General features: G+C 36.2%; 1 protein-coding gene across 1 annotated transcript in view; it reads left to right on the forward strand.

Moving 5' to 3' along the window:
• Orc3 (origin recognition complex, subunit 3) overlaps positions 1-25,007 on the forward strand; it is a 48,848-nt gene that overhangs the window by 19,048 nt on the left and 4,793 nt on the right. The window contains exons 9-16 of the mRNA XM_013032848.1: positions 439-552; positions 3,389-3,522; positions 4,441-4,504; positions 10,772-10,888; positions 11,645-11,724; positions 17,502-17,632; positions 19,223-19,299; positions 20,250-20,350. Coding sequence (XP_012888302.1) covers positions 439-552; positions 3,389-3,522; positions 4,441-4,504; positions 10,772-10,888; positions 11,645-11,724; positions 17,502-17,632; positions 19,223-19,299; positions 20,250-20,350 — 818 coding nt within the window. The remainder of the gene's footprint in view (positions 1-438; positions 553-3,388; positions 3,523-4,440; positions 4,505-10,771; positions 10,889-11,644; positions 11,725-17,501; positions 17,633-19,222; positions 19,300-20,249; positions 20,351-25,007) is intronic.

Below are 25,007 nucleotides of genomic sequence, written 5' to 3' on the forward strand. Positions count from 1 at the left end.
TTTCTTTCTTTCTTTCTTTCTTTCTTTCTTTCTTTCTTTCTTTCTTTCTTTCTTTCTTTCTTTCTTTCTTTCTTTCTTTCTCTTGTCTGTCATGGTGTCTGAACTCTGGGCCTGGGCACTGTCCCTCAGCTTTTCTGTTTATGTGGTGCTGAAGAATCAAACCCAGGGCTTCATGCATGGAAGGCAAGCAAGCACTCTACCACTGAGCCACCTTCCCAGCCCATGCTCTGTTTCCAATTTCACTTTTTTTGGGGGGAGGGGGTGAGGTCATCACAAATTAAGTTAAATTTTTGGTTGATACATCACCTAAAAAGTATATTCACCTTTGTTTTCCTAGTTATCATGTCATTGTATCATTGTCTCATTGTTTATATTTCATATTTATGAAAACTCAAAAATAAGTGGTATGTTTTTCTCCTTTCTCTTAATCTCTTTCAGCTCCTTCTTACAACTCAGTTTCCTTTTAAAATAAGTGAAAAAGTGTTACAGGTTCTGACCAACATCTTTTTGTATCATGATTTCTCAATTCAAAATTTTATAAAAGGACTTCAGGTAAGAGTTTGAAAATTCACAAGCTGGTTCAAATAGTTTGTATGTTATTTCAGACTATGTGATAATTAAAACATATTTAGTGGCAAAATATAGAATAAGTACGTTCAGGTTTTTTTTCTAAGTTCTTTCAGACTATGTGATAATTAAAACATATTTAGTGGCAAAATATAGAATAAGTACATTCAGGTTTTTTTTTCTAAGTTCTACCATCATTCCTTTGTTGCCATGCAGCCAAATATAGAAAATGCATTAATTATCAATAATGGAAAAAGTTCTTTTCATACCAACCTATGGAATGTCAGGAGAAAAGAGTGTTTTGATGAAAACTTACCAGGACTTTTTACCTAAGAAATGTCCTATGTAAAGCAAACTTCTTTCATAATGGGCCAGAGAGTACACACTGTCATTATGCTTTTTTTTTTTTTTTGTCGGGCATGGGGCCTGAACTGTCCCTTAGCTCTTCAGTTCAAAGCTAGTGCTCTACCACTTGAGTCACAGCGCCCCTTCTGGCTTTTTCTGCTTGTGTGGTACTGACAAATCAACCGATACATGGGCCTCAGGTATGCAAGGCAAAGTACTCAATCACTGAGCCACCTTCCCAGCCCCCTGCTGCTTCTTTCATTATGCTTTAAAGATCTGAACACATTTTTAGTTCCTGCATCATACAAAAATAGTAGTTAAATGTCAGTTTGCATACATGTGAATTCATTTACGTTTAATCTTATATATTAATGCATTGTCATTAAGGTTTCATGAATTGCTAAGAGCTAATTCTTAAATTAGGCTTCATAATATTTGCTCTAACTTTAAAAAACCACATTCTTTCGTGGTTTAGAAGTGAATGTGCATTTCTTATTTTGGCAAATACTACATTATCTTTTATTTTAGTTATTTATTTATATATAATTTATTTATTTTTTGGTCAGTTGTAGGGCCTGAACTCTGGGCCTAGGCGCTGTCCCTTAGCTCTTCAGCTCAACGCTAGCACTCTACCACTTGAGCCACAGCTCCACTTCTAGTTTTCTAGTTGTTTATTGGAGGTAAGTGTCTTACCGACTTTCCTGCCTGAGCTGGCTTTGAACCACAATCCTCAGATCTCAACCTCCTAAGTAGCTAGGATTACAAGTGTGAGCCACCAGTGCTCAGCTCCAACACTGACTTTTTAAAGAATGTTTTAAACCTTGAAAACCCTATTTGCCCTAGGAATGTATGAGATTAAGTGATATTGAGATACAATAATCTCCTAAATTTCTTCTAATTCATTTTCTCATCTGCTACTCATAAATATTTATCAAGAACTAACATCAAAGCAAGCACTATGCTGAGCCCTTGATATAGAAAGTAAAAAGAAATCGCCTTCAAATTGCTCACTGTATAGCAAACAAGGAAGAAGAAGAAATGCACATTAAGAGTTAGGAGAGAGGCCTGGGAAGGTGGCTCAATGGTAGAGTGCTTACCTCGCATGCATGAGGCCCTGGGTTCAATTCCTCAGCACCACACAAGTAAAAAAAAGCCAGAAGTGGCGTTGTGGCTCTAGTAGTAGAGTGCTAGCCTTGAGCTGAAGAACTGTGGGACAGCGCCCAGGCCCAGAGTTCAGGTCCCATAATCAACAAAAAAAAAAAAAAAAGAAAGAAAGAAAAAAATAAGTTTGGAGAGTATCACAATGGCTAAATAACTATGTGCATATGACCATATAAAATGATGCTTATCAAAATGAACTACAAGAAATGGAAAGAGTATTTTTTTATTGTACTGTTTGCAGTTAATTCTTTTTCTTTTTTCCTGTGCTTTATTCCCTTTTTGTCAATTGCTTTTGATTTCTGTATCCTCTGTTTTATATAGGTTTATCTGATTTGGGGAGGGGATGGGGAATCACAGAAACAGTGGGACAAAGGGTGAACCAGTGAACTACAACCTGGAAAGGGGGGAGGGATGGAAGGGGGAAGGTGTTGAGGTGTTCAGGGAAAAAAGTGGGAGAAAATGAGAGAGGGGGTGGAAATATACTCATTATCTGACATGTAACTAACCCCTTTGTAGTACATCACCTTTACAATAAAATTTAAATTTTTAAAAAAAGTTATACAGAGCTACAAAAGAAACATCTTAGAACTTTATTAGAGAATACAAGTATATCCTAATGAATAGGAACCATCCAGGTCAAAATGAAAGAGTAATTACAAGCAAAACAACAAACAGTAAAGGAAAGGAGCTCTGTTAAAGAACTAATGTAGAAAAGAAATAAGAGGCAAACAGACTTGAAATGTCTCATGAACATTTTTGCCTGGTTATACCGTGAACCATCGTGTCCTAATTTCTGCCTCCCAAGTATCCAAGATTACTGGAATGAGCCATTGCATTCAGCTAGGTATAATACTATCTTCTTTTTAGGAATGTGGGATCAGAAACAGGGTCTTTACAGGGTCTTGAGCTTCTGATTCTTCTGCCTCAAGTGAGGCTTTGGATTGGTATCTTTTTTATAAATAGTGGGGTATCAGATCTTTAGATCATATATACCCCAGTCCCATCCATACTACATTTACAATCATCGGAATTGCTTCTTCAGGTAACCTACCCATTTTTATTAGTTTTTGTTTAGCTTGTATTTTCTGAGATTACCATTTTTCTAACCTTGTCCATAAAACTGTGGCCTTAAAAATACTAGGAATATATAGCTCTTTATATGTTGGCTGCATTATTATTATGACACTGTGATATCAGTGCCATAAATATATTAGCTCTCAAAAGAAACCTTAAGATTAAGCAGATAGAGGACAAAAGATTTATTACATATATATGACACAAATTAATGTATATCTCACTTTCACATTTCTTTCAGCTTTCTCTATTAGAGCATTTTTATTCCCAGCCCCTAAGTGTTCTGTGCTGCAGTCTCCCTGAAGCCAAGAAAAGAATAAATTTTTTATCAGTTAATCAATGTGAAGACATTCGACGTCTTCCATCATTTAGGAGGTAAAAAGAGAAGTACATTTTTAATTTATACCAGAGACTGAGACAAAATAGAGGATTTTTAATCTAGTTAGTTTGGAGTAAGGAATAGAATAATAGTTTTGTTTTAATTAGAGCAGTATAAAATGATGGTTTTTAATGATGGGATTCCTTTGTTGAATTGGAAGATTTGGCTTAAAGAAAAAATATTTATTTGTGTATTTATATTTGCTGGTTCTGGGGTTTGAACTCTGGGCCTAGGCACTGTTCCTCAATGCCAGCACTCTACCACATGAGCCACAGCACTACTTCCAGCTTTTTCTGTGATTAATTGGAGATAAGAATCTCATGGACTTTCCTGCCCAACCTGGTTTCAAACCATAATCCTTGGATTGCAGCCTCTTGAGTAGCTAGGATTATAGGCGTTAGCCACTGGCACCTGGCAAAAAAAAAGTAATATTTTTATTTTTTTGGTCCCAGTCCTGGGACTTGACCTCGAGGCCTGGGGCTTTGTCCCTGAGCTTTTTTTGTTCATATTTAGTTTACCACTTGAACTACACAGCTCTACTGGAGATAAGTCCTGAGTTGGCTTCAAACCATGATCGTCAGATCTCAGCCTTCTGAGTAGTTAGAATTACAGGCACCCAGCAAGAAAAGTATTTTTTACAAAGTGATATGGTTCACAAGTTCCCCAGAGTAACTTTTTAGAAACAGAATTTATATTTCTAGTGTTTATTGTTTTATTATCAGACTATTAAGTGTAGGTGATTTAATTAAAAATTGTCATTAAACCATGACTACCACCTTAAATTTATTTTTGAGAAGAAATGTAAAAATGTGGCCACCAAGTAAGAATTTTAAGTAACTTTTTCCCACTGTGCTACCCAATCATGTAGAATGTTTAATTTTCTCTTTTTTGGTACCGGATATAAAAAATTCTAGGTATGTGGAAAAGCAAGCTTCAGAAAAGCAAGTTGCACTTTTGACCAGTGAGAGAATTTTGAAGGTAAGAATGTAAATGTGTTTTGGTTTCAATCTCCTCTTCGTTCTTTCATGAAAAAGAGTGTACACAGACATTCATTGTTAAATTTATATAATCACATATCCTAATATTTACACAGTGAATATTGAATCTTGATGGCCAATTAGGAATGCAAATATTAATGATGACACAAAAACTCAACTCTTAAAGCCAAAACTTTACTTATCAAGAAAAAATAATTTCTCTTAGGGGCTGTTTTCCAAATATATTTGTATTTGACTTTCTAAATATCTTTTCGCATAGCACATTTGAAATGTGTAGATAATCTTATCTTAGTGGTCATTTAAAGGCTGTAATAAATAAAAGCATGTAGAAGCCAGGTAGCTCGGCACCTACTGCCAAGTAGGTGCTGATTTTATTTGAATATTCATTGTTAATATATTGATAATGTGAGTGCCAGGAAAGTGATGAGGCTAAAAAGTTAGGACTGAGCCGTATAACCTTAGGATTAACAAAAGCAACTTTTTTCCCCCTCTTGAGTAAATGAATTGTATGTGGACATGAATTAGATGGTAATTAAAAAAAACAAATTGAATTACCTTTATCTTCCAGCTCTTGTTTCCCTTCTTGATAGCCAGTATTTCCAGTTTCTTATGTAACATTCTAGAATTACTCTCCATATTTACCAGTAATTGTATATATTTGAGGGCTTCCCTCTTCTGAAAGAAGATAAATATAATATAACACCATTCTGTACCTTGTTTTATTTTACATTTATTCTTGGATGCCATTCTACAATAGTACCAAAAGTGTGGCCTAGTTTCCTGTTCAATGAATGTACCTTCATTTTATTTAATGAGTCTTTTGCTGGTAGGCATTTTGAAGCATGTAATGTCTCATGTATTGTTATACCCTAACTTAAACCTGTTTAAGAAAAAAAGCTATTAGAAAACATAAGATGAGCTTATAAGTAAGCCTGGTGCTTGAGCGTGTGTTTTGTGACATACTGTTTCCATATTTTGAATAAAAGAATGTTAGATCCTAGAGAGCATATTCTCAGCATATTTTTAAATATGAATTTACCTACATTCTAAAATCTTAAAACATCTTAGAATGACTTCTATTTAGTATTATTTCTTTTTTTAGGATCACACTTGGTCACAGTATAAAGTCACTTCTAGATTAGGTCCAGTAATCATTGAATCATTTCTGTAATCTTTTGAATGCTGTTTGGGAAGTCTTTAGACCCCAATGCAGATTATTTCAGTAGAGGAAATCTCAGAAAGGTTATATGTACATTTACTCAATCTTTTAAGATTAGCTGATCTATAACAGATGAGTCTGCTAGTTGTCTTACTACAACTTTCTGTCCAAATGTATTTTCCAAAAGCCAGGAACAGAATACCTTTTAACTATTACAAAAGGAATTAATTTGATAAGGAAATAGCATGATGTTTGTATCTTTTTTAGATTTCTTCCATGATTTATGAGCATTGATTTATTATACTGTACTTTGTCTTGTTGCATTTTCATCTCTATTTTTATCTTTGTAATATTTCAGGATATTTTGTCGTTTAAGGGCATATTTTCTTGAGACTTACACAAGGAGAAATAATGAAGGAGTACAAAAATTTTCTAACCTTACACAAAATATGTTACTTGTAGACTACTTACTAAATTAAGGTAGAAAGCATGTATGAAAACAAGACACTGATGGCTCACATCTCTACCAGCTCATGTATAGCTCCTCAAAGACTCAGAACTTTGGTGTGAAGCCAGTTTGGAGCCAGTCTGAGCAGAAAAGTCTATGAGACTCTTATCTCCAGTTAACCAACACAAAGCTGGAAGTGGCAGTGTAGTTCAAATGGTAGAATGCCAACTTTGAGCACAAAAGCCAAAGGAGAATGCAAGTCCTGAATTCAGTTCCCACTACTGGCACATACATGCACACAGAAGAAAGCACTCAGCATTGAAATACCGGGAAGACTTTTAAATAGTGAAAATTTTTTTCTTATATACCTTATATGTAAAGGTCTGGGGAGATGGTGTAATAGTAGCAGCTTTCTCCAGTTTGTAGGTAGTTTTTAATGTCTCATCGTGAAACATAGATACCACATAGACATAGGTTTTAAAATACCTTTGTGGGGCCTGGGAAGGTGGCTCAGTGGTAGAGTGCTTGCCTTGCATGCATGAAGCCCTGGGTTCAATTCTCAGCACCACATAAGCAGAAAGAAAAAGCCGGAAGTGGCGCTGTGGCTCAAGTGGTAGAGTGCTAGCCTTGAGCTGAAGAGCTGAGGGACAGCGCCCAGGCCCAGACTTCAGGCCCCACGACCAGACCCCCCCCCCAAAAAAAATAAATAAAATACCTTTGTGATGAAGTATCTTTCCTGTCTAAAGTGTCATAGGGTAAATGGAAGATCTGGCTTTCCTATCCAGCTCGATATTACAATCTTATATACTTTGTAAAGTAGTTCTGGAGAGTTAGTGCAAACTGGCCAGAAGGATCCTGAGGTTCTTTATTAATGCCTAAGAAATTAGAAATGAGCTTTTCAAATGTTCTGTAAAAGTATTTTAGTGTGTTGTATCACCTAGCAGTACTTAGCTCTATTTCACACAGAAGTACAAGTAGCATGAAGTATAATTGTTATTCAATTATAATTCCTTTTCCTCCAGAATATTTTTCATCCCATTTATAAATACATCTTAGATAGTTTAAATGTCTTAATCTTTGTGTGATAATTTATAGTAAGAGTATAATTAAAGTACTCTTAGTTATGACTACTTATGCTATGAGAGGAAACTAGATTAGTTCTAATTACCAATTAACTCAAATAATAGGAGCTTTGTACTCTCAGGAAATGACATATACGTTGTTGACCAAAGTGTTGATTTCTGGGTGAGTTAAGAGTTTAGAAGAAAGTAGCTGGTTTAGTTCATATATTGATACATAAGGTATCATTTTCTAGTGGTTAACTACTAAAAGTAGTGGGCATCTGCAAGATATTACTGAAAGACAGAGCCCAGTACTTAAAGTCCTTCATTTGACTTTTCAATGAAGAAAACATATTTAAAGATCATGATACAGATCATAATTCTTTATAAGAAAATGTTACAGAAATAAGTAATTATAGAAACAATTGAATAGGATATAGGGTTTTTAAATTATCTTTAAACTATTTCAGAAGGGTCTAGAAAATGTTCCCCCTACTTCTACTCTATCCTTCCTCCTCCCCCCAAAAAACTTTTCTAGTTAACTTACAAGATAAGCTTAGTCTTTCTATAGGTTTCTTCCTTTTGTAAATGGGTGAAGTAAATAGTACTTCTCTAATAAAAGTTTAAACTTCTTTGTTTAAATTTGAAATATGCTTTAAGATTCTTTCCTTTGCCAGATTTTTAATTCTGCTAGAATGTAACACAACAAAATTTTCATTTTCAACTACTTTTAAGTATGCAATTTCATGCTATTAAATACATTAAAGATTACATTATTTGTATGGAAATAATGACAAGAGTATCGGTTTGAGTCAAGTAGACTTGGTTTTACTGGCAGGAAAGCTTACTGAGCCACTCTGAACCTTATTTTGGTTGTCAAAAGGTACTGGCTTCTAGATCTATGAGAGAATTAAATAAAATAACAGATAAGAAAGCATAAAGCAAGATAGTAAACTTGGCCTTTCTTAGTAGTATAAAGTGAGTTTTACTATATTTTTAATGAAAAAGGTAAATTTTTTCAGGAGACACAGGAAAAGGATTCAATATAAAAAGTTTATATTTATCTTTTTTTGTGATTAATTGGAGTAGAGAGTCTCATGGACATTCCTGCCCCAGCTGGCTTTAAACTGAGGTCCTCAGATTTTAACCTCCTGAGTAGCCAGGATTACAGACATAAGCTACCTGCACCCTGAAAAGGTTTTTTTTGGGGGGGTTGTTGTTGTTTTGTCAGTTGTGGAGCTTGAACTCTGCGCCTAAGTGCTGTCCTTGAGCTGAAGAGCTCAATAGTGCTCTACCACTTGAGTCACAGTGTCACTTCTGGTTTTTTGGTGGCTTATTGGAGAGAAGAGTCTCACAGAGTTTCCTGCCTGGGCTGGCTTTGAACTGCGATCCTCAGATCTCAGCCTCCTGAGTAGCTAAGATTACAGGTGTGAGCCACTGGTGCCTAGCAAAAAAAAATTTTAAGAGAAAAATTATTACATGTTTGAAGTTATATTTTTTACTTTTTAAATATTCCTATTATTTTTTTCTAAATTTATTAAGCTCTACTAATAAAGTAATCATTTGTATCTTAGTTATGTTTGCAAAATATATGGTTAGAAAGTAAAATATTTGCCAAGTATTTGTCAAAACAATGAGTAAGAATATTTACAATGTTAAGAATCTGGAAAAAATAGGTGATATCTCAGTCTACTTATATAAGATCTAGTAGATGACCTTGCTTCTGAATCATGTTTTTTTTGTTTGGTTGGTTGGTTTTTGCCAGTCTGGGGCTTGAACTCAGGGCCTGGGCACTGTTCCTGGGCCTCTACCACTTGAGCCACAGCTCCACTTCTGGCTTTTTTGAATAGTTTATTGGAGGGTATGAGTCTTTTGGGGACTTTTTCTGCCCAGGTTGGCTTCAAATTGTGATCCTCAGAACTCAGCCTCCTGAGTAACTAGGATTACAGGTATGAGCCACCAGTGACCAGCAGTCATATTCATTTTTAAGAAGTACAAAATGAGCAAGTGAGGTATAGGGTATAGTCTACAAGTATTAATGATTCAAACACCCCACATCTACTCAGCCGTTGCTTCATGTAGACATTTTCTAAAAAGAGAAAGATTCATTTGGTGTTAGTTCAAACTGCATTTTGTGGGGATGATGTGATTATTTCCTTCTCCTGGTAAAATGTGCCAGTCATTGTCATGGTTGTTCACAAGTGAGATGTCAAAAGTTAACATGCTTCTGCAAATTAAGTCTTTGTGCCTCAGGAATAATTCTTGGAATTTGGAACATCTTCCCAAACCTTTTTTTTTCCTTCTTTGATTTGATAGTATCAATGTTTCAAGCAATACGACAGAAAAGAATATAATTGCTGGCACAGTAGACTTGCATCATTCTAGTGTTAATTATTGCTTTAAGCACAACTATTAAATTCATTTTTACCACTCCTGTTTGCTTTCCTTATAAGCCATGAGACTATTACATTAAAATTTGGAGAAGTCTGCCAAGCACCTGTAATCCTAATTATTCAGGAGGCTGAGACCACAAGATGAAAGTTCAGAGCCAACCTTGGCAGAAAAGTCTCAGAGATTCCATCTCCAAAATAGTCAACAAGAAATTGGGCTAGATGCATAGCTCAAGTTGTAGAGTACCAGTCCAGCAAGCAAGCATGAGGCTCTGAGTTCAAACCCTGGTATAAGTAGGGGGAGGGGCGGGACAAAGGAAGCACCAATTAAATTAATAGCCAGAACTGTCACAGTATGTGCTTTCTCTGTCCACAGGAAAGTGAACTTCGTGTTATTTCCCACACCTTCTGACCATTTCCATTGTGATATGCTTTAGCACACATCTCCACACACTGCATAGTCATCATAGTCATCTTTCTTCAGGGAGTTTCAGCAGTTTTAATCCATGGTCCCTTGGCTCTATTGTTGCTCCCAGTTGTGAGGCAGAACATGGTAGGAAGCGTGTGGAAGAGCAGAGAGTTGCTCACTTCATGGTGGCCCAGAAGCAGAAGTATCAGCCATACCCCAAATATTGTACTTTCTGGGTCCTGAATTATAAAGCCTGTCTCCGATTTCCCTTCACTTTTCATTTCTCAGTTATTAAATTGAGTAAAAACCTGTATTGGAGAGACTCACCAAGAGACAAGGGTTTACCAGACTCAACAACAATATTTCTTAGTTTTCTTCTTCCCCTCTACATACAATTGAGCAGTACTTGCAGAAATCATATATCATAAGCAGACCTTCAGCCACTGTTAACATTGATACTATGCTTTCTGATGATGACCATACACTTCTAATACCTGTGAGGTAGAGGACAGTGGACCATTCCTCCTAAAGTATACACCAGGTGATGGTTACCGGCAGGTGTATAATAATGAGCTCTGTTAAACACTTGTAGTTTGGGTGACTAATACTGTGGTGATGCTAAAACTTACCAGGAGATTAGTATGAGTTTTGATGTATGCATATATATATATGTGTGGATATATATGTATACCCATATGAAATAGATTTTACCTTTATCTCAAATATTAATCTTTTGCCTCAAATATTAATCATGATTCTGTGATTTTTTTTTCTTTTTAGGTGGAAACTCAATCATTACTAGAAAATTTGCATGTTTACCATTTGAATTACTTTCTGGTTCTGAGATGCCTTCATAATTTTACCTCTTCTCTTCCCAAGTATCCACTGGGTCGACAGGTAAATAAGGCCTACTCATTTGAAATCTACAAAATGGTGCTCTTCTTGTTTTGTTTCCTCTAGCTTTCAGGCATCAGAATTTAAAGTGGATCCAGATCTTATAAATCAGAACACAATCCATTCCAGCTGTACAAATTACTGGTAATTGGAACATGATTTGTTTCTTCTAGAAACAGTCATATGCATCCCAGTGGAATTCTTTCTCCTGCATTGTATTTATACTACAGGGTGTAAGCCTTCCTTGTTTAACGCTTCTGTTCCACCTATATATAGAGAGAACTAGTTCTTCACTTGGAGTGAACTAGAAAATGGAATCTGTTTGACAATGCTTAATGGTTAACCTTGCATTGAATAAAACACATTACTTTCTGCTCCTAGCAAAACTGCTTAGCTGATCTTTGTGTTTTACCCTAAACTCAACAGCCATCTGAAGAACAGATGAAAGGAATTCTAATTCTCAGGTTCTTAAGTCAGAATTTTGGAGAACATATTCAAGAATTTTAGAATGAGTTGTTTATGAGGTAATCTCTGCCATTGAACCTTCAACAAGCATTTTTTCCCTTATCATTTTCCTATCGCAAAATGACTTGCAATATCAGCTAGTCATTTTACTTTTTTGCAAGTTATATTTTTATACTCACTTTTGTTATAAATACCATGATGTCTGTTGTCATTTAAAGACTACGGTTTTTATTTTGTGTGTCTTGTGTATAAACTTAGTGTATGATTTTTGGTTCTTATGTTGTTCACTTGCAGATCAGAGAGTTGTACTGTGCGTGTTTAGAAAAGAACATATGGGATTCAGAAGAGTATGGATCTGCCTTGCAGTTGCTGAGGTACTTCTTCATTTTATATTTCCTTTTTTGTGTGCTCCAAGACTGCCTGTAAATAACACCTTCCTCCAGACTTTGCCTGCCAAAAAGTTTCATAAGTAGTCATATTGTGTCTAGGAAGATGTATATATATCTTGAATTTATGCTTGTAGCTTATGGTGTTTTTAAGGTAACAACCATACATTTCTTTAATGGTACTATCTTGTTTTTGGAATTAATAGTTTTTTTAAAAAACCTATGGTTGGGGCTGGGAAGGTGGCTCAGTGGTAGAGTGCTTGCCTTGCATGCATGAGGTCCTGGATTCGATTCCTCAGCACCACATAAGCAAAAAGAAAAAAGCTGGAAGTGGTGCTGTGGCTCAAGTGGTAGAGCGTTAGCCTTGAGGTGAAGAGTTGAGGGACAGCGCCCAGGTCCACAGTTCAGGCACCTCTACCGGACCCAAAAAGTAAAATTAAAAAATAAAAAAGAAAATTAAATTAAAAAAAATAAAAAAGAAAAACCTATGGTTGTTTAAATATTGACACTGTATGAGGAGAATGTAGATACAGATTATTTGAATCTAATCAGCTTAACATTGTAGCCAAGAAACTGCTTACTACTGGCCCCTATTCAATTTTCAGAGAATAGAGAAACATGAATTGTCATTGAAGGTGGTCATTACTTGATTAGAAGCAACATGAGGAGACAGTGGCCTACATACTTTCTTCCTTCTAATCTGCCTCTATGCACATTAGCATTGGATAATTCAGAAATTACTTAACTAATACATAAATGAATATCTTAGTGTTACTAAACATCAAAGAGCACTTATCCCTAGCAAATACACCTTAGGAAGTTAGAATCATTTATATTCTTGGCTTTTCTTTCTATTTTATTGCTGTTGGTTTATTTTAGTTTGGTTGTTTGAGACAGTGTCTCACTATATAGTCCAAGCTGACCTCAAATCGTAATCTTTCTGTCTCAAACTCCCAAATACTGGGCTTACAGATAGGAAGTCACCATCACATCCAGCTATATATTGTGACTTCTTAGTCATTAAAATAATTAAAATAATGACCACCTAGTTAAAGAGATAAATCAAATAGATGTGAGCTAGGTACTACATACTATATTATATAAATGTTTACATGAACATACAATAAAGAATTTTAGAAACTAGATTTTTTTTAAAAATTCTAGTTTTCTCTGGGCCCACAAGAAAAGAACAGATGGACATAGTAGGAGGCAGATTCACACTAAAAGCATGTTGAGTCCAGAAACTTAATAATGCAGATATAAATGATGCACAGTTAGGTGCAAATTAATTTGATGTTCTCTGGAAAAATAATTTTCCAAGGAAATTCCATTGCCACTAAAAGGCAGTATTTTATTATTTTCTTAATCCTAATAAACTGTGTCTGTGAATTTATAAATTTGAACTGCAATATTTCTGGAACTTGTTTTCTATTCAAGTAAACATCTGTGTCTTAAATATTCAGTTAATTCTTACAAAGTTTTTGGTTTTAATTTCATGATTAATGATTATCTTCTTTCTCCAGTTGCTGTTCCCAAATTCATAGATTCTTTGTCAAGGAGGAACTTGTTTCTTTCTTTCTGAACTTCTTTGGCCTGTCAGTTGTGAGTTATTAATCACTGATCAAGAATGCACATTCCAGGTGGGCACCAGGGGTTCACACCTGTAATCCTAGCTACTCAGGAAGCAAAAATCTGAGGATCACGGTTCAGTGCCACTCCAAATAGTAAAGTATGTGAGACTCTTATCTCCAGTTAATCATCAAAAAGCTGGAGTGGAGCTGTGTGGCTTAGAAGGTAGAGTACTAGCCTTGAGCATAAAAACTCAGGGACATCACCTGAATTCAAGCCCCAGGACAGGCACAAAAAAAGAAAAAAAAAAAAGAATGTTTGTTCCAGCTGGGCACCATTCCTTAATCCTAGCATCTCAGGAGGACAGATACTCAGATTTCACCTCCTTATCCTAGCGATTATATGACTTACCTGAAATCAGTTTAGCTATGTATGAAACCAAGAAGGCTTGTTGGGGTTTTTGTTTTGGTTGTTTTTTTTTTTTGTTTGGCTTGGTATTAATTTACTTTTTATTTTGTTATTTCACTTCAATTTTTATTTTCTTGCATATAGCCCAGGCTGATCTCCTGCTTCAGCCTCCCAAGTGCTAGAATATACTCATGTGCAACCATGCCCAGATGGAAACAAAATCCCCATGTGGGTCTGATTGTACCATCAACTGTTTTTTGATAAACTATTTCATATTCATTAAAAAGTATTTATGAGGAGCCAGGCATGGCATAGTAGCACATACATGTAGTCCAGCTACTCAGGAGGCTGAGATAAGTGATCCCTTGAGACCAGAAGTTTGAGGTCAGCCTAGACAATATAGGGAGATCCTGTCTCAAAACAATAATTGTTTATGAGGAATTTGTAATCATATTGGGAAATACATGAGTAGAAAAGAATTTCATATCCATAAAATGTACATAATGTACATTACTATGGGGGAATATGCACGTGTGTATTGTGATATGTATCACAGTGTATTGATTTGTTTGTCTTCTAGAACCTTTCCTTACTGAGTTCTTGCACCATGGAGAGCATATGTTTGTATAAGATAGGAAGTAAGTCATTGTTCATCAGTCTTGAATTGTTATGTGAGGAACTATTTAAGACAAAAATCACATGGGAATAAATAGTAATAAAAAAAGGATGGTAACCCAATAGGGAGCTAGGTAAATACATTACCTTTCCTTATCAGCTTGAAAGACTTCAAAGAGGAAAATGTTGTTACTAGAATCCCTATGTACGAATTAAACATATGCCCAGAATCTTTCAGACTTCTAAAATTCATAGAACCTTGCATAAGTGATAAATGCTTCTGTTTGTTTTGCTTACTAGGCTGGCATTCTGCTTGAACCACATCGCCAGCCCTTTATTGCTTTAGTTATTTTGAGTAATGTAACATCTTGTTTTTTTGCCTGAGGCTACCCTTGGCCCATGATCCTTCTACCTATACTTCTGGCATAACTTGGATTACCTACCACCTTATTTGAGATAGTCTTACTTAGTTTTTTGCTAGGGTTGTCCTTACCTCAAACCACGATCATCCCAATTTTTACCCCCCAAGTAGTTGTGATTATAGGCATGAGCCAGTGCCCCCAGCCCTTACATGATAAAGTTTCAAGCATTGATATAAAGCAGAGTCCTCAGTTTACAGAAACATGATGGATCAGCTGAACCCAAAGCATACTGTACTCTGATAGTAATAGCATTTTTTTCTTGGCTTGGGAACAACGAAAACTTCGTTGTACCTAGGAGAATTTGCTTTGCTCCCTGTCCTTATTAGCTGATGATTCATCTTCGGGTCTATCATTTTCTTTCAAATAAGGAAACCAAAGCCAGAAACACCAATATTTTTTTTCAAGTTTATAGAGCAGTACTTTCCACATTTTCCACCCTAGATCCATTGTTTGAGAGTTAATAGCAAGAGGAAATGGTATTTGGGCAAATAGACCATGTTAAGAACACACCCACAATTATAAAATGAGCCGGGAGAAAGAGCTGCTGTGGACTCAGCCACACTGTCTTAACCCTGACCCTAGTCATCTCAGCACAAGTGCAGAAAAATGAAGGAAGCAATGGCATTTAGTCCACTTATCCCAAGTGACCTTCTAAGTTTGCTGTGGAAACTCAAACCCTGAAGTTCATTGATAGCTGAAGGAATTACTTTAGCTGAATGGAATTATCCTAATTTCTGTTTATTTGGTTTTAATTTTTTATCCAGATTGTCTTCTGGGTGAATAGGTTTGAGACCCATTCACCTTAGCATCTTTTCACTGAGGCCTGATATCATATAATTCTTTATTATTGCATGACTTACTCTCTTCATGGAAAAATATTTTCTTCAGTGTTTCATTTGAGCTAATGATCTGATGACAAATATATTTCTGGTTCTTATCAACATAAATTGTGATCAAGTGAGTGATTCAAGCAGATCAATAGATAGGTAGCTACAATAGAGTAGTAAAAGCAATTTAAAAAAAATGTAGCGAGCTCTTAAATGCTAAGGTACCACCACTTTGCAGTTAACCTCCATTTGTGAGGTTGTCAAGTGGCATCTGATATCAGAAATTAAGGTTTAAAGGAAGCTACACATTCTTCGGTTTTCATAGTTACAAGTCATACATATATAGATAGCTATAGATATATTTGCTTTGTTGTGTTAGTCTTTTAAAAAGATCTCTGAATAGATTGCTTTTAGTGACATTTTATTTTCTTAATTTCTGGTCTTCATTAACATTAATACATTTGTAATCCTAGGTTTTAAATATTTTTCAAAGCTGTCTTGTAATGGAATTGTCTGTTTGGAACATGAGGATTTATTCAAAAGATCTTTGAATTAGCCCAATTTTTCTATTCCTCTTAACCTGACTTTTATATAATTAGTACTAATGAGAAATGATGGGCTCTCTGCATGAAGAAGCAGAACATTTCTTTGCCCTGCAGGATGATTGTTTTTTGTGATGATCCTATGTTTCTGTTTCACAAGGAAGCTGTTTTGTTGTTGGTTTGTGGGGCGGGGGGTGGGTGCAAATGATAGAAAGTATAAACCTTTTAATATATTGTCAAAGTTCTTTTTTGAGCTATAGTGATATAATCATTTCTCAATCAAGTTAGTTAAATGCCCTTTAGTGTTCTTCTGTGGCACTAGTGTGAACTATTTAAACACCTTTTTGCCCTTTTCTTTAATGTTATAAAGTGGCTTTTAAACCTTTGAATTTGGTATTTTCTTTTTAATTTCTTTTAAAGCAGAATGCCAGTTGCAGTGAACCAAAATTGGAAAATGCTCTTTCTCTCTCCCATTCTCTTAAACTGATATAATTAGCCTTTTGCATCTCATCAAAACTAGTTTTTATCAGAGGTGATTCTGTGACCTTGAATGAATTAATCACTCTGCCTGTGCTATATATTCTGCTAGCAAGCAGAATTGCCTACAGTGTTTATCTGAGTAAATTTACTCAGTTGATTTACTGAGTAATGTTTATGAAGCCTTTAGAAGATGTAAAGCATAGTTCAAATGGTAATGCTTAGAAAAATGATTGCTGGGCTTCAGTGGCTCACACCTGTAATCCTAGTTACTCAGGAGGCTGAGATCTGAGGATCATAGTTCAGAGCCAGCCCAGGCAGGAAAGTCTGTGAGACTTTCTCTCCAGTAAACCACCAGAACACCAGAAGTGGCACTGTTGCTCAAGTTGTATAGCACTTACCTTGAGTTGAAGAGCTGAGGGACAGTGCCCAGGCCTAGAGTTAAGCCCCATGACTGACCAAAAAAAAGATGATTGTGTTAGTTCTATTTTTGGTACTTTTAAACCTGCATTCATTTAGCATGTCATACTTTCTTCACTTGTTTAATTATTAAGCTTTCATCTAATCTAATAATGTGTTATGACTTTTTTCATTTTACAGACAAGAAAACCAAGGATCAGAGATATCTAGTAAACTTGTTCTGCATTTTAACATAGTAAACTCACAGCTAGGCTGTGAGCCCAAATTTTTGAATATTTTCCAAGCTTAAGCTTTATGATGAGAGAGAGCTCTTCAAGAATACCTCTCACTGTCATATATATTCAGGAAAATCTTTTCAAAGGAAAGTGAGGACTACTAATGAGGAATTTATACTATCTGCTCTGACCAGAAATATTTAATAAGTAGGAAATGTTTTAAGTTTATTCATTTTTTTTAGTTCTGTTACATCTGTCACTCTTTTCCAGAATGTTGGCAAAGGATGAACTGATGAACATACTAAAGAAATGTTACAAGGTTTTTAATTCTTCTGAAAAGCAGCTTGGCAGCACAGTAAAGAAAATAGAAGAATTCCTGGCTGAGTTTCAGAACCTTGATGGTAAAAATGTAATATCCTACCAGTTCTACTGACAGTGACATTCCTCCATTAACCAAAATATAGTTCATGGTCAGTCAGTATACTAAGCCTCAGAATTTCACGCCATATCAGTCACCAATAGTCAGCCTGCTTCTATTCTAGATGTGGTTTAAACAATAGAGTATCATAGCCAGGCACCAGTAGCTCATGCCTCTAATCCTCCCTACTCAAGAACTGATAACTGGGAATTGTGTTTCAGAGCCAGCCCCTGCAAGAGTCCATGAGACTCTTAGGTCCATTTAATCATCAAAAAGTTAAAAGTAGAGTTGTGGTTCAAGTGGTAAGTGCTAGCTTGTAGCAAAAGAGCTTAGGGCAGCACTCAGGCCCTTGTTCAAGCACTAGGACTAGTATTAGATGCACAGAAATTCTTTAGATTTATCTAAGCAAAAGGCAACAGAAAGGAAAAGAGAGAATAGCAGGTAAATGTAATTATTTTACAAAATTAGACTCAAAAGTCTCTAATGATTGCTGTAAAGAGAAACTTTCATAATTTTATTTGCAGTTCAGGTAACATCTAGTGATCAAATTCTGTGGTATGCTAACATTAAAGAAATACATATTTTTGGAATGGGAACACTGAACATTAAAATGCTTAACAGCATAAAGAATAAAGAATATGACAAATGAAAGCAAAAGCTATCTTGGAGTAATGTCTATTTTCAAAACACTGTTAATAAGTGTAATTTACACTTCCTATATTGGGGAAGTAGAAATATATGGCTTTGCAGTCTGGTTTTTTATTTCTGATTTGATATTACAAATTGAGGACGGTTAAGTAAGGCAGAATGTCAGATTTGAATTATTTTTAAGGCACTGCTACATGTTAGTGAAATGGAATAAAGAATTCAGTAGGTTTATTGGCCTTAAATTATGTTTTTTTTGAGACAAGTTATCTACAGTGAAGAAGAATTTTTTTCTTTGAGAATGATATATATTCTCTAGCTTTATCTTCTATTTTAGATTTGGGCCAAACTTTGTGAGTATCAGGCCCCAAGATATACCCTGAACTTTAGGAGGGCATCAGTGCCTCGGCTTTCCAAAAGCACAGTAGTACATTTTACCAGTTACGGTTTTCTCTTCATTTTGCTAAGGAACCATGCTATACTGTGTTTTAGTAGATTACTTCACAACTTTTATACACTACCTATTTCCCAATACGTAGTATTGTAGAAATAGTTATTTGAAAAGCAGAGACAAAAGTTTGTCAGAGATTGTGTTGTTTACAATCTACATAAAGAAAAATAGTTTAACATTTGCATGATTTTTTTAAAAGGAGCTATAACAACGCTAATATTTTGATGCTTTTTGTTGTTGATTTCAGAGGATTTGTTTTCGTTATGATACACTTAAAATTTAGTAGGTGGTTTCTGAAGAACTTATGGAACCATATATATTAAGTAATATTAATTGACCTTCTGCATTGAACAAATTATTTACCTGATGATACCTTGATCCCTTGCCACATTTTACTTCATTTGGCTTCATATAGTGTTTGTTCTCTTGACTTGGACTTACCCTAATTATTGTATATTGGTTATATATTGAAAACAGATGCCAAAGAGGAAGAAGATGCTTCTGGGTCACAGTCAAAGGGGTTTCAGAAGACAGACCTCTATCATCTTCAGAAGGTCAAGTCTCATTTCCTTCCAACGTCATTTTTTCAATGTGTGCTCTAGATTAGCTATGCCAAGATATTTTTGTTGTCAAGCCATAACCAGAACAACACTTTCAATTTAGTAGGTGTATTGACCTTGAATTCACACTTTCAAATTCACATTCTGTTTGTCCTGCTGCCCGCCTCAGCTCTGCATGCGTACACCCTGTGTGTAGTAGACTGGTGGAAGCTGTTTTTATAGGCTCATTAGGAAAAATGGAACAAACGTAGTTGCAAAACACCCCAACCAGATTGTTAGCCTAAGTATTTATTTTTCTGGTAGGTCAAATTTGAAGAGGTTCAAAGGAGGAACTCATTCATTTTAGATACTTTCCTTGATAATTTTAGTGCACATTTATATATAGAATAGAAACTGAGCCATATAACAGTATGTTACTTTTCAGTTCTAACTTCATGATCTTGATTGTCAAATGAAGAATGTTATTGGTACTGGTACCGTAAATGCCAAGTTATGTAGATATAACAAATATTTTACTCAAGAAAATGTGAAATCTTTTTAGTTACTATTTCCAAAAGGTATAGTGGCTATTGATGGTCCCTTCTTTCATCTTCTCTTCATGTTTCACCCCTTCCTCAGTCTCTTGTATTTTCTCCTGCTTTTTCTTATCCAGTTTCATTCCTTTTCTTAAATGAACAAATGGATTCTGAGTATGGAGTTCTTTACTATATAACTGAAGAGTGACATGAACTGCACTTTCCCTTTCTCCCTGAAAATTTATTTGCTTAAAGCAAAACATCTCAGAGCCTTGCCAGATGTTTAAAAAAAGAAAAAAGGGCACATTTGACTTGGCTTTTAGTACATTCTGCCTATAGAAAGAACATTAGTGGCCTCTACCTAGTAATAGCTCCCTTGGAAACTTTTTCTCAGAATCACCAGAAAAAGTATATTCTTTTCACCCACAGTCCTTATTGGAAATGAAAGAATTAAGAAGAACAAGTAAGAAGCAAACCAAGTTTGAAATACTCAGAGAAAAAGTTGTGAACTTCATTGACTGTCTGGTGAGGTGAGTCTGTGTCTTGTATTAGTAATTGTCCTGGTCCTGCAAATAATATTGGCATAATAACTATCACCAACCCAAGATACTTTTTTCCTAGTCTTTTGTATTTCTCCATTCAACTTAGATTTATTAGTTTTATTCCTTTTCCTTTAAGGCATCTAATCAAATTTCTTAGTTTACTCTTATACTGTCAGCTTAAAAAATATAAATTTAAACATAATTTATAAGGCCACATAGGAAAAAACAGTGAATTAGAAAGTGTTTTTTCCCCCCTATTTACTTTGTTAAAGTGCTTGTATCTCACTTTGTCATGGTTCTGTCTTTGCTAGAAGTAAATACTAAATCTGGGTCATGCCCAGAAAACAGGCTAAGCAGACTGGCCATGCTGCTCCATTTTGTCCTGAATAAAGAACTTCTAAAGAATACCAGAACAACTCTTATCAGCATGAGATCCATTGTTGAACCACCTCCTCAGTAAATGTAGGCATCTCTCAGTCTGTCCTGGATTCTTGGGACCTAGATCATTCTGAATTGTAAATTGCTTTATGTAACAGTAAAATCACCCATCCAAAGCTACCTTTTGGAAATTTGGACCATGCTACAAAAAGAAGTATGCAGAAAAAGAAAAAAAGCAGAAACATGTTTTATTCTGTTTTGTTTGTTTTTAGTGATATTTGAAATCCTCCAGCATGCAAGGCACCAGGTGGAAGAAAGTACTGAACAAAAAAATAACAGCTTAGTTTTATTGAGGACAGTAAAATTTGGCAAATAGCATTCCCTTCCTCAAAGTGAAAATTTCTATTTTCCAGGATAGTGTGAGTACAGGGTCTTTCCTAGTTGCTGAAAAATATAAATGCCAAACAAAATGATCAACAGAATCTGACAAAGCTATAAGAGAGAAATGTGCCATAATGAAGTGAGTGATATCTTCAATATTGAGCTGAACTGTTAGTCAAGAATTATTTTTCAGAACTTGCCCAAGGAGACTTGACAAGTTATGCCCATTGCAGTCACTAGAAATTATTTTACCGTGCGATTTAACAGACTTAACTAAATATCAGCCTTCTATGGTCTTACACATCCCAAACTGAGCTATGAAACTGTGTCAAGTGTTCCCCTTTCATGATCTTTATCCTAAGGGCTGGCTTCAGAGCAGTTATTGAATAATGTTGAGCATGAATGAAATGTGAAATCACGTATCTCTGATTCTCAAGCTTACTGTCTTTACTAAGATTGTCTTTCCAGAGAGGGAAGAGTTTAGGATTGTAGCATATTAAAACTAAAAGACAGAAGTAAAAGAAAGCTGAAGAAGTACAAAAACCTAGAGAGAGGTCAACAGTCTAAGTCTCCTCTGACATTTGCCCCTAGAAGCCCCAGCACTGAGTTTGTATGTATTCAATTAATGTAGCCCAGTGGGAACAAAATAAGGCAGATGTTTTGCCTCAGACAGAGACTTACCTGAAGATAGAGAGAAAAAAAAAATAGCATTTTGCCTGAATCTTTTAAACATTAATTGTAAAGACATTTTAAAAAGGGTAGGACTATAAATGTGAAGCAGTAGTTTATTTCTTCTATAACTTTAGTTTTGGGAGATTTCCATTCTTCCATTGCATATGAAGATTTCAATAAAGTCTCACCCAATGTCCCCCTTCCCTCCAATATTGAGGATTGAGCCGAGGCCCTTAAGTGCATAGCCTTGCTCCAGGGCTATAAATGGCAGCCACAATAGCCCCAGGGGAGTAACTGTGTGAGGTTGGTTTAGGGGGGCGGTAGGAAGGTTTAGGATTTAGGCACATAACTTACAAAATAGGCATTCCATGGCATCCAGGATGCCACCAGCATCACAGAAAACATTTCCTGAAGTAGCAGCTTACTTAGTTCAGTGCTAAGTAATTGAGACGAAAGCAGAATGTTCCCTTAGTGAGGGTCAAATCAAAACCTTACTCTGTAGGTAGGTTTTGCTCCAGGGGACTCAGCAGCATTTGGGATTAGAATGGGGGAAGGGATGAGGAGACCTTGATATGGGAGGAGGGAGAGGATGAGTGATGTGAATGTTAATATCTTTCCTTTCATCTTCAAGCCACTGATTATCTCAGACTAGAGCGTGTATAAGGGGATTTTCATAGGAAGTGGTCTCCTCTCCAGGAGATGAGAAAAGACTCTTGAAGAAGAGGAAGAATGTCTGGTGGCAGGGCTGAGGTAGCTCTTTGTTCTCCTTACATTGACTGAAATGAGCTATATAGTCTGGTGTGGCTAACACACTTCAAGCTCAGAACTGGATTAAGTTCCAGGAATCTTTATGCAGGCATGTGCATTAACTACTTAAATCCAGTGGGTGACCTATTACCAGCCTTCGCTTGTGTGTACCAAAGTTTGTTCAGTTTGCTGCCTTACAGGCTACCTAATGGTGATGTCATTGCTATGGGACAGACCTGCTCTTGAGTTCATTATAGATCCAAAGTGACTTTGTGATGTCTTCTTTTTTAAGTTTAGCTTTGTATTTATTTTCCGGTCCTGGGGCTTGAGCCACAACACCACTTCCAGCCATTTCTGAATATATGGGACTGAGGAATCAAACCCAGGGCTTCATGCATGCTAGGCAAGCACTCTACCGCTAAGCCACATTCTTAGCTCTAAATTTATTAAAATTGATTTGCTATTTAATCCATAGGTGAAAAGTAGGAATTCTAACTTATGCCAGGAATAGTGTCTGTCTGTGTGTGTGTGTGTGTGTGTGTGTGCCTGCGCGTGTGTATGTGTGTGTGTGTGCTGGTTGTGGGACTTAAACTTAGGAACTGGGCACTGACGCTGAGCTTTTGTGCTCAAGGTTAGCACTCTTACCACCAAGACACAGCTCTACTTCTGGATTTTTTGTTTTTGTGGTTAACTGGAGATGAGAGACTCAACAAGCAATCCTCAGATCTCAGCCTCCTAAATAGCTAGGTTTATAGGCTTGAGCCACCAGAGGCTAGCTATGCCAACATTTTTAATAATTGAAACATTATTGCTTAACAATTTTCTCCATACTGTGAAATTGAAGTTTAGCCTTTGTGCCGGGCGCCGGTGGCTCACGCCTGTAATCCTAGCTTCTCAGAAGGCTGAGATCTGAGGATCATGGTTCAAAACCAGCCCGGGTAGGAAACTCCGTGAAACTCTTATCTCCAAGAAACCATCAGAAAACCAGAAGTGGTGCTGTAGCTCAGGTAGTAGAATGCTAGTCTTGAGCTGAAGAGCTGAGGGACAGCGCTCAGGCCCAGAGTTCAAGCCCCACGACTGACAAAAAAAGAAAAAAGAAAGAAAGAAATTTAGCCTTTGTTTCTTCCTAAAGTAAATAATTCTTGTATATAAAAAACACTCGGGCTGCTAGGAAGGTGGCTCAGTGGTAGAGCGCTTGCCTTGCATGGACAAGGCCCTGGGTTCGATTCCTCAACACCACATAAGCAAAAAGAAAAAAGGTGGAAGTGGCGCTATGGTTCAAGTGGTAGAGCGCTAGCCTTGAGCTGAAGAGCTGAGGGACAGCGCCCAGGCCCAGAGTTCAGGCCCCATGACTGCCCAGAAAATAAAAATAAAAATGGCAAATAAACCATTATCCTCCCAAAAGAATCTCCTAAATTCTCGATTTTAGGCTTAAGCCTTGTGTTTAATATTATTAAGAAAGAGTAAAAGTTTGCTATGGTAAAAAAAAAAATAGAGAATGTGGTTATTTTGGTTTTTTAATTAATGTAAGAAATTCATTAAGATTCCTCTTTCTGTAAGCTGCCTAGCATGACTTGTGAAAGTGATTTGGTACTCCCTTGATCCCACTTGAGAAAACCACACAGCTCTTTGGGTTTCCATGAAGAAAGAACTGCCTGAAGTATGGAGGGTATGCATAGCTGAACAGCTACTAGCTATCTACAAGATGTCACTCTAAAAAGGTGGCAAGTATGCTCAGGCCTAACTGGCTGAACACAAGGGCCCCCAAAGTGCAGCATTTCTGCTGCATGTATTTAAAAGTGCATAGAGTAATCCTGAACTGAAAATTTAGATGTAGATTCTCTGGTCATTGAGTGAATCCAGGTGAGAAAACTAGCAAGACCAGGATACTTAAAGAACACATGGTCAGACTGACCCATATATATGAGCTTCCACTGCCACACTGAGTTGATCATGACTGAAAAGGAGCAAAAACCAGAAGAGATAACACAGAAGAAAAAGATATTCCAGAAAATAACTTTCAGCACAGAAATACATTTAGCCTAAAATAAATGCAAATGAAAGAAAAAAAATCATTAAGGCCAGGTGCAGTAGCTGATACCTATAATCCAGGCTACAAATTGGTAGGATCAAAGTTTGGAGCCAACCTGAGCAAAGTTAGTGAGATACCACCCCATCTTCAACAAAGAAGCCAGGCTGTGCAGGAGGCATTCATGGTCCAAGGCCCACCTTGTAAATCCTATCAAAAAATAACTATAGCAAGACTGAAATGGGAGTAGAAAGTGAAGTGGTAGAAAGTGCCTAGCAAGCATAAGTCCCTGAGTTCAAAGCACCAATACTGCTAAAAATTAGTTATTCATACTTTAAATTTGACTTTAAAGATTTAGAGCATAACTTTTATAAAGAATATCCAGGAATCTGGTCACTTCCTGCTCACACTTGTAATCTTAGCTACTCAAGAAGCTGA

This window comes from Dipodomys ordii, unplaced genomic scaffold, assembly GCF_000151885.1.
Source record: "Dipodomys ordii isolate 6190 unplaced genomic scaffold, Dord_2.0 Scaffold158, whole genome shotgun sequence".
In the NCBI taxonomy this organism is placed as follows: domain Eukaryota; kingdom Metazoa; phylum Chordata; class Mammalia; order Rodentia; family Heteromyidae; genus Dipodomys; species Dipodomys ordii.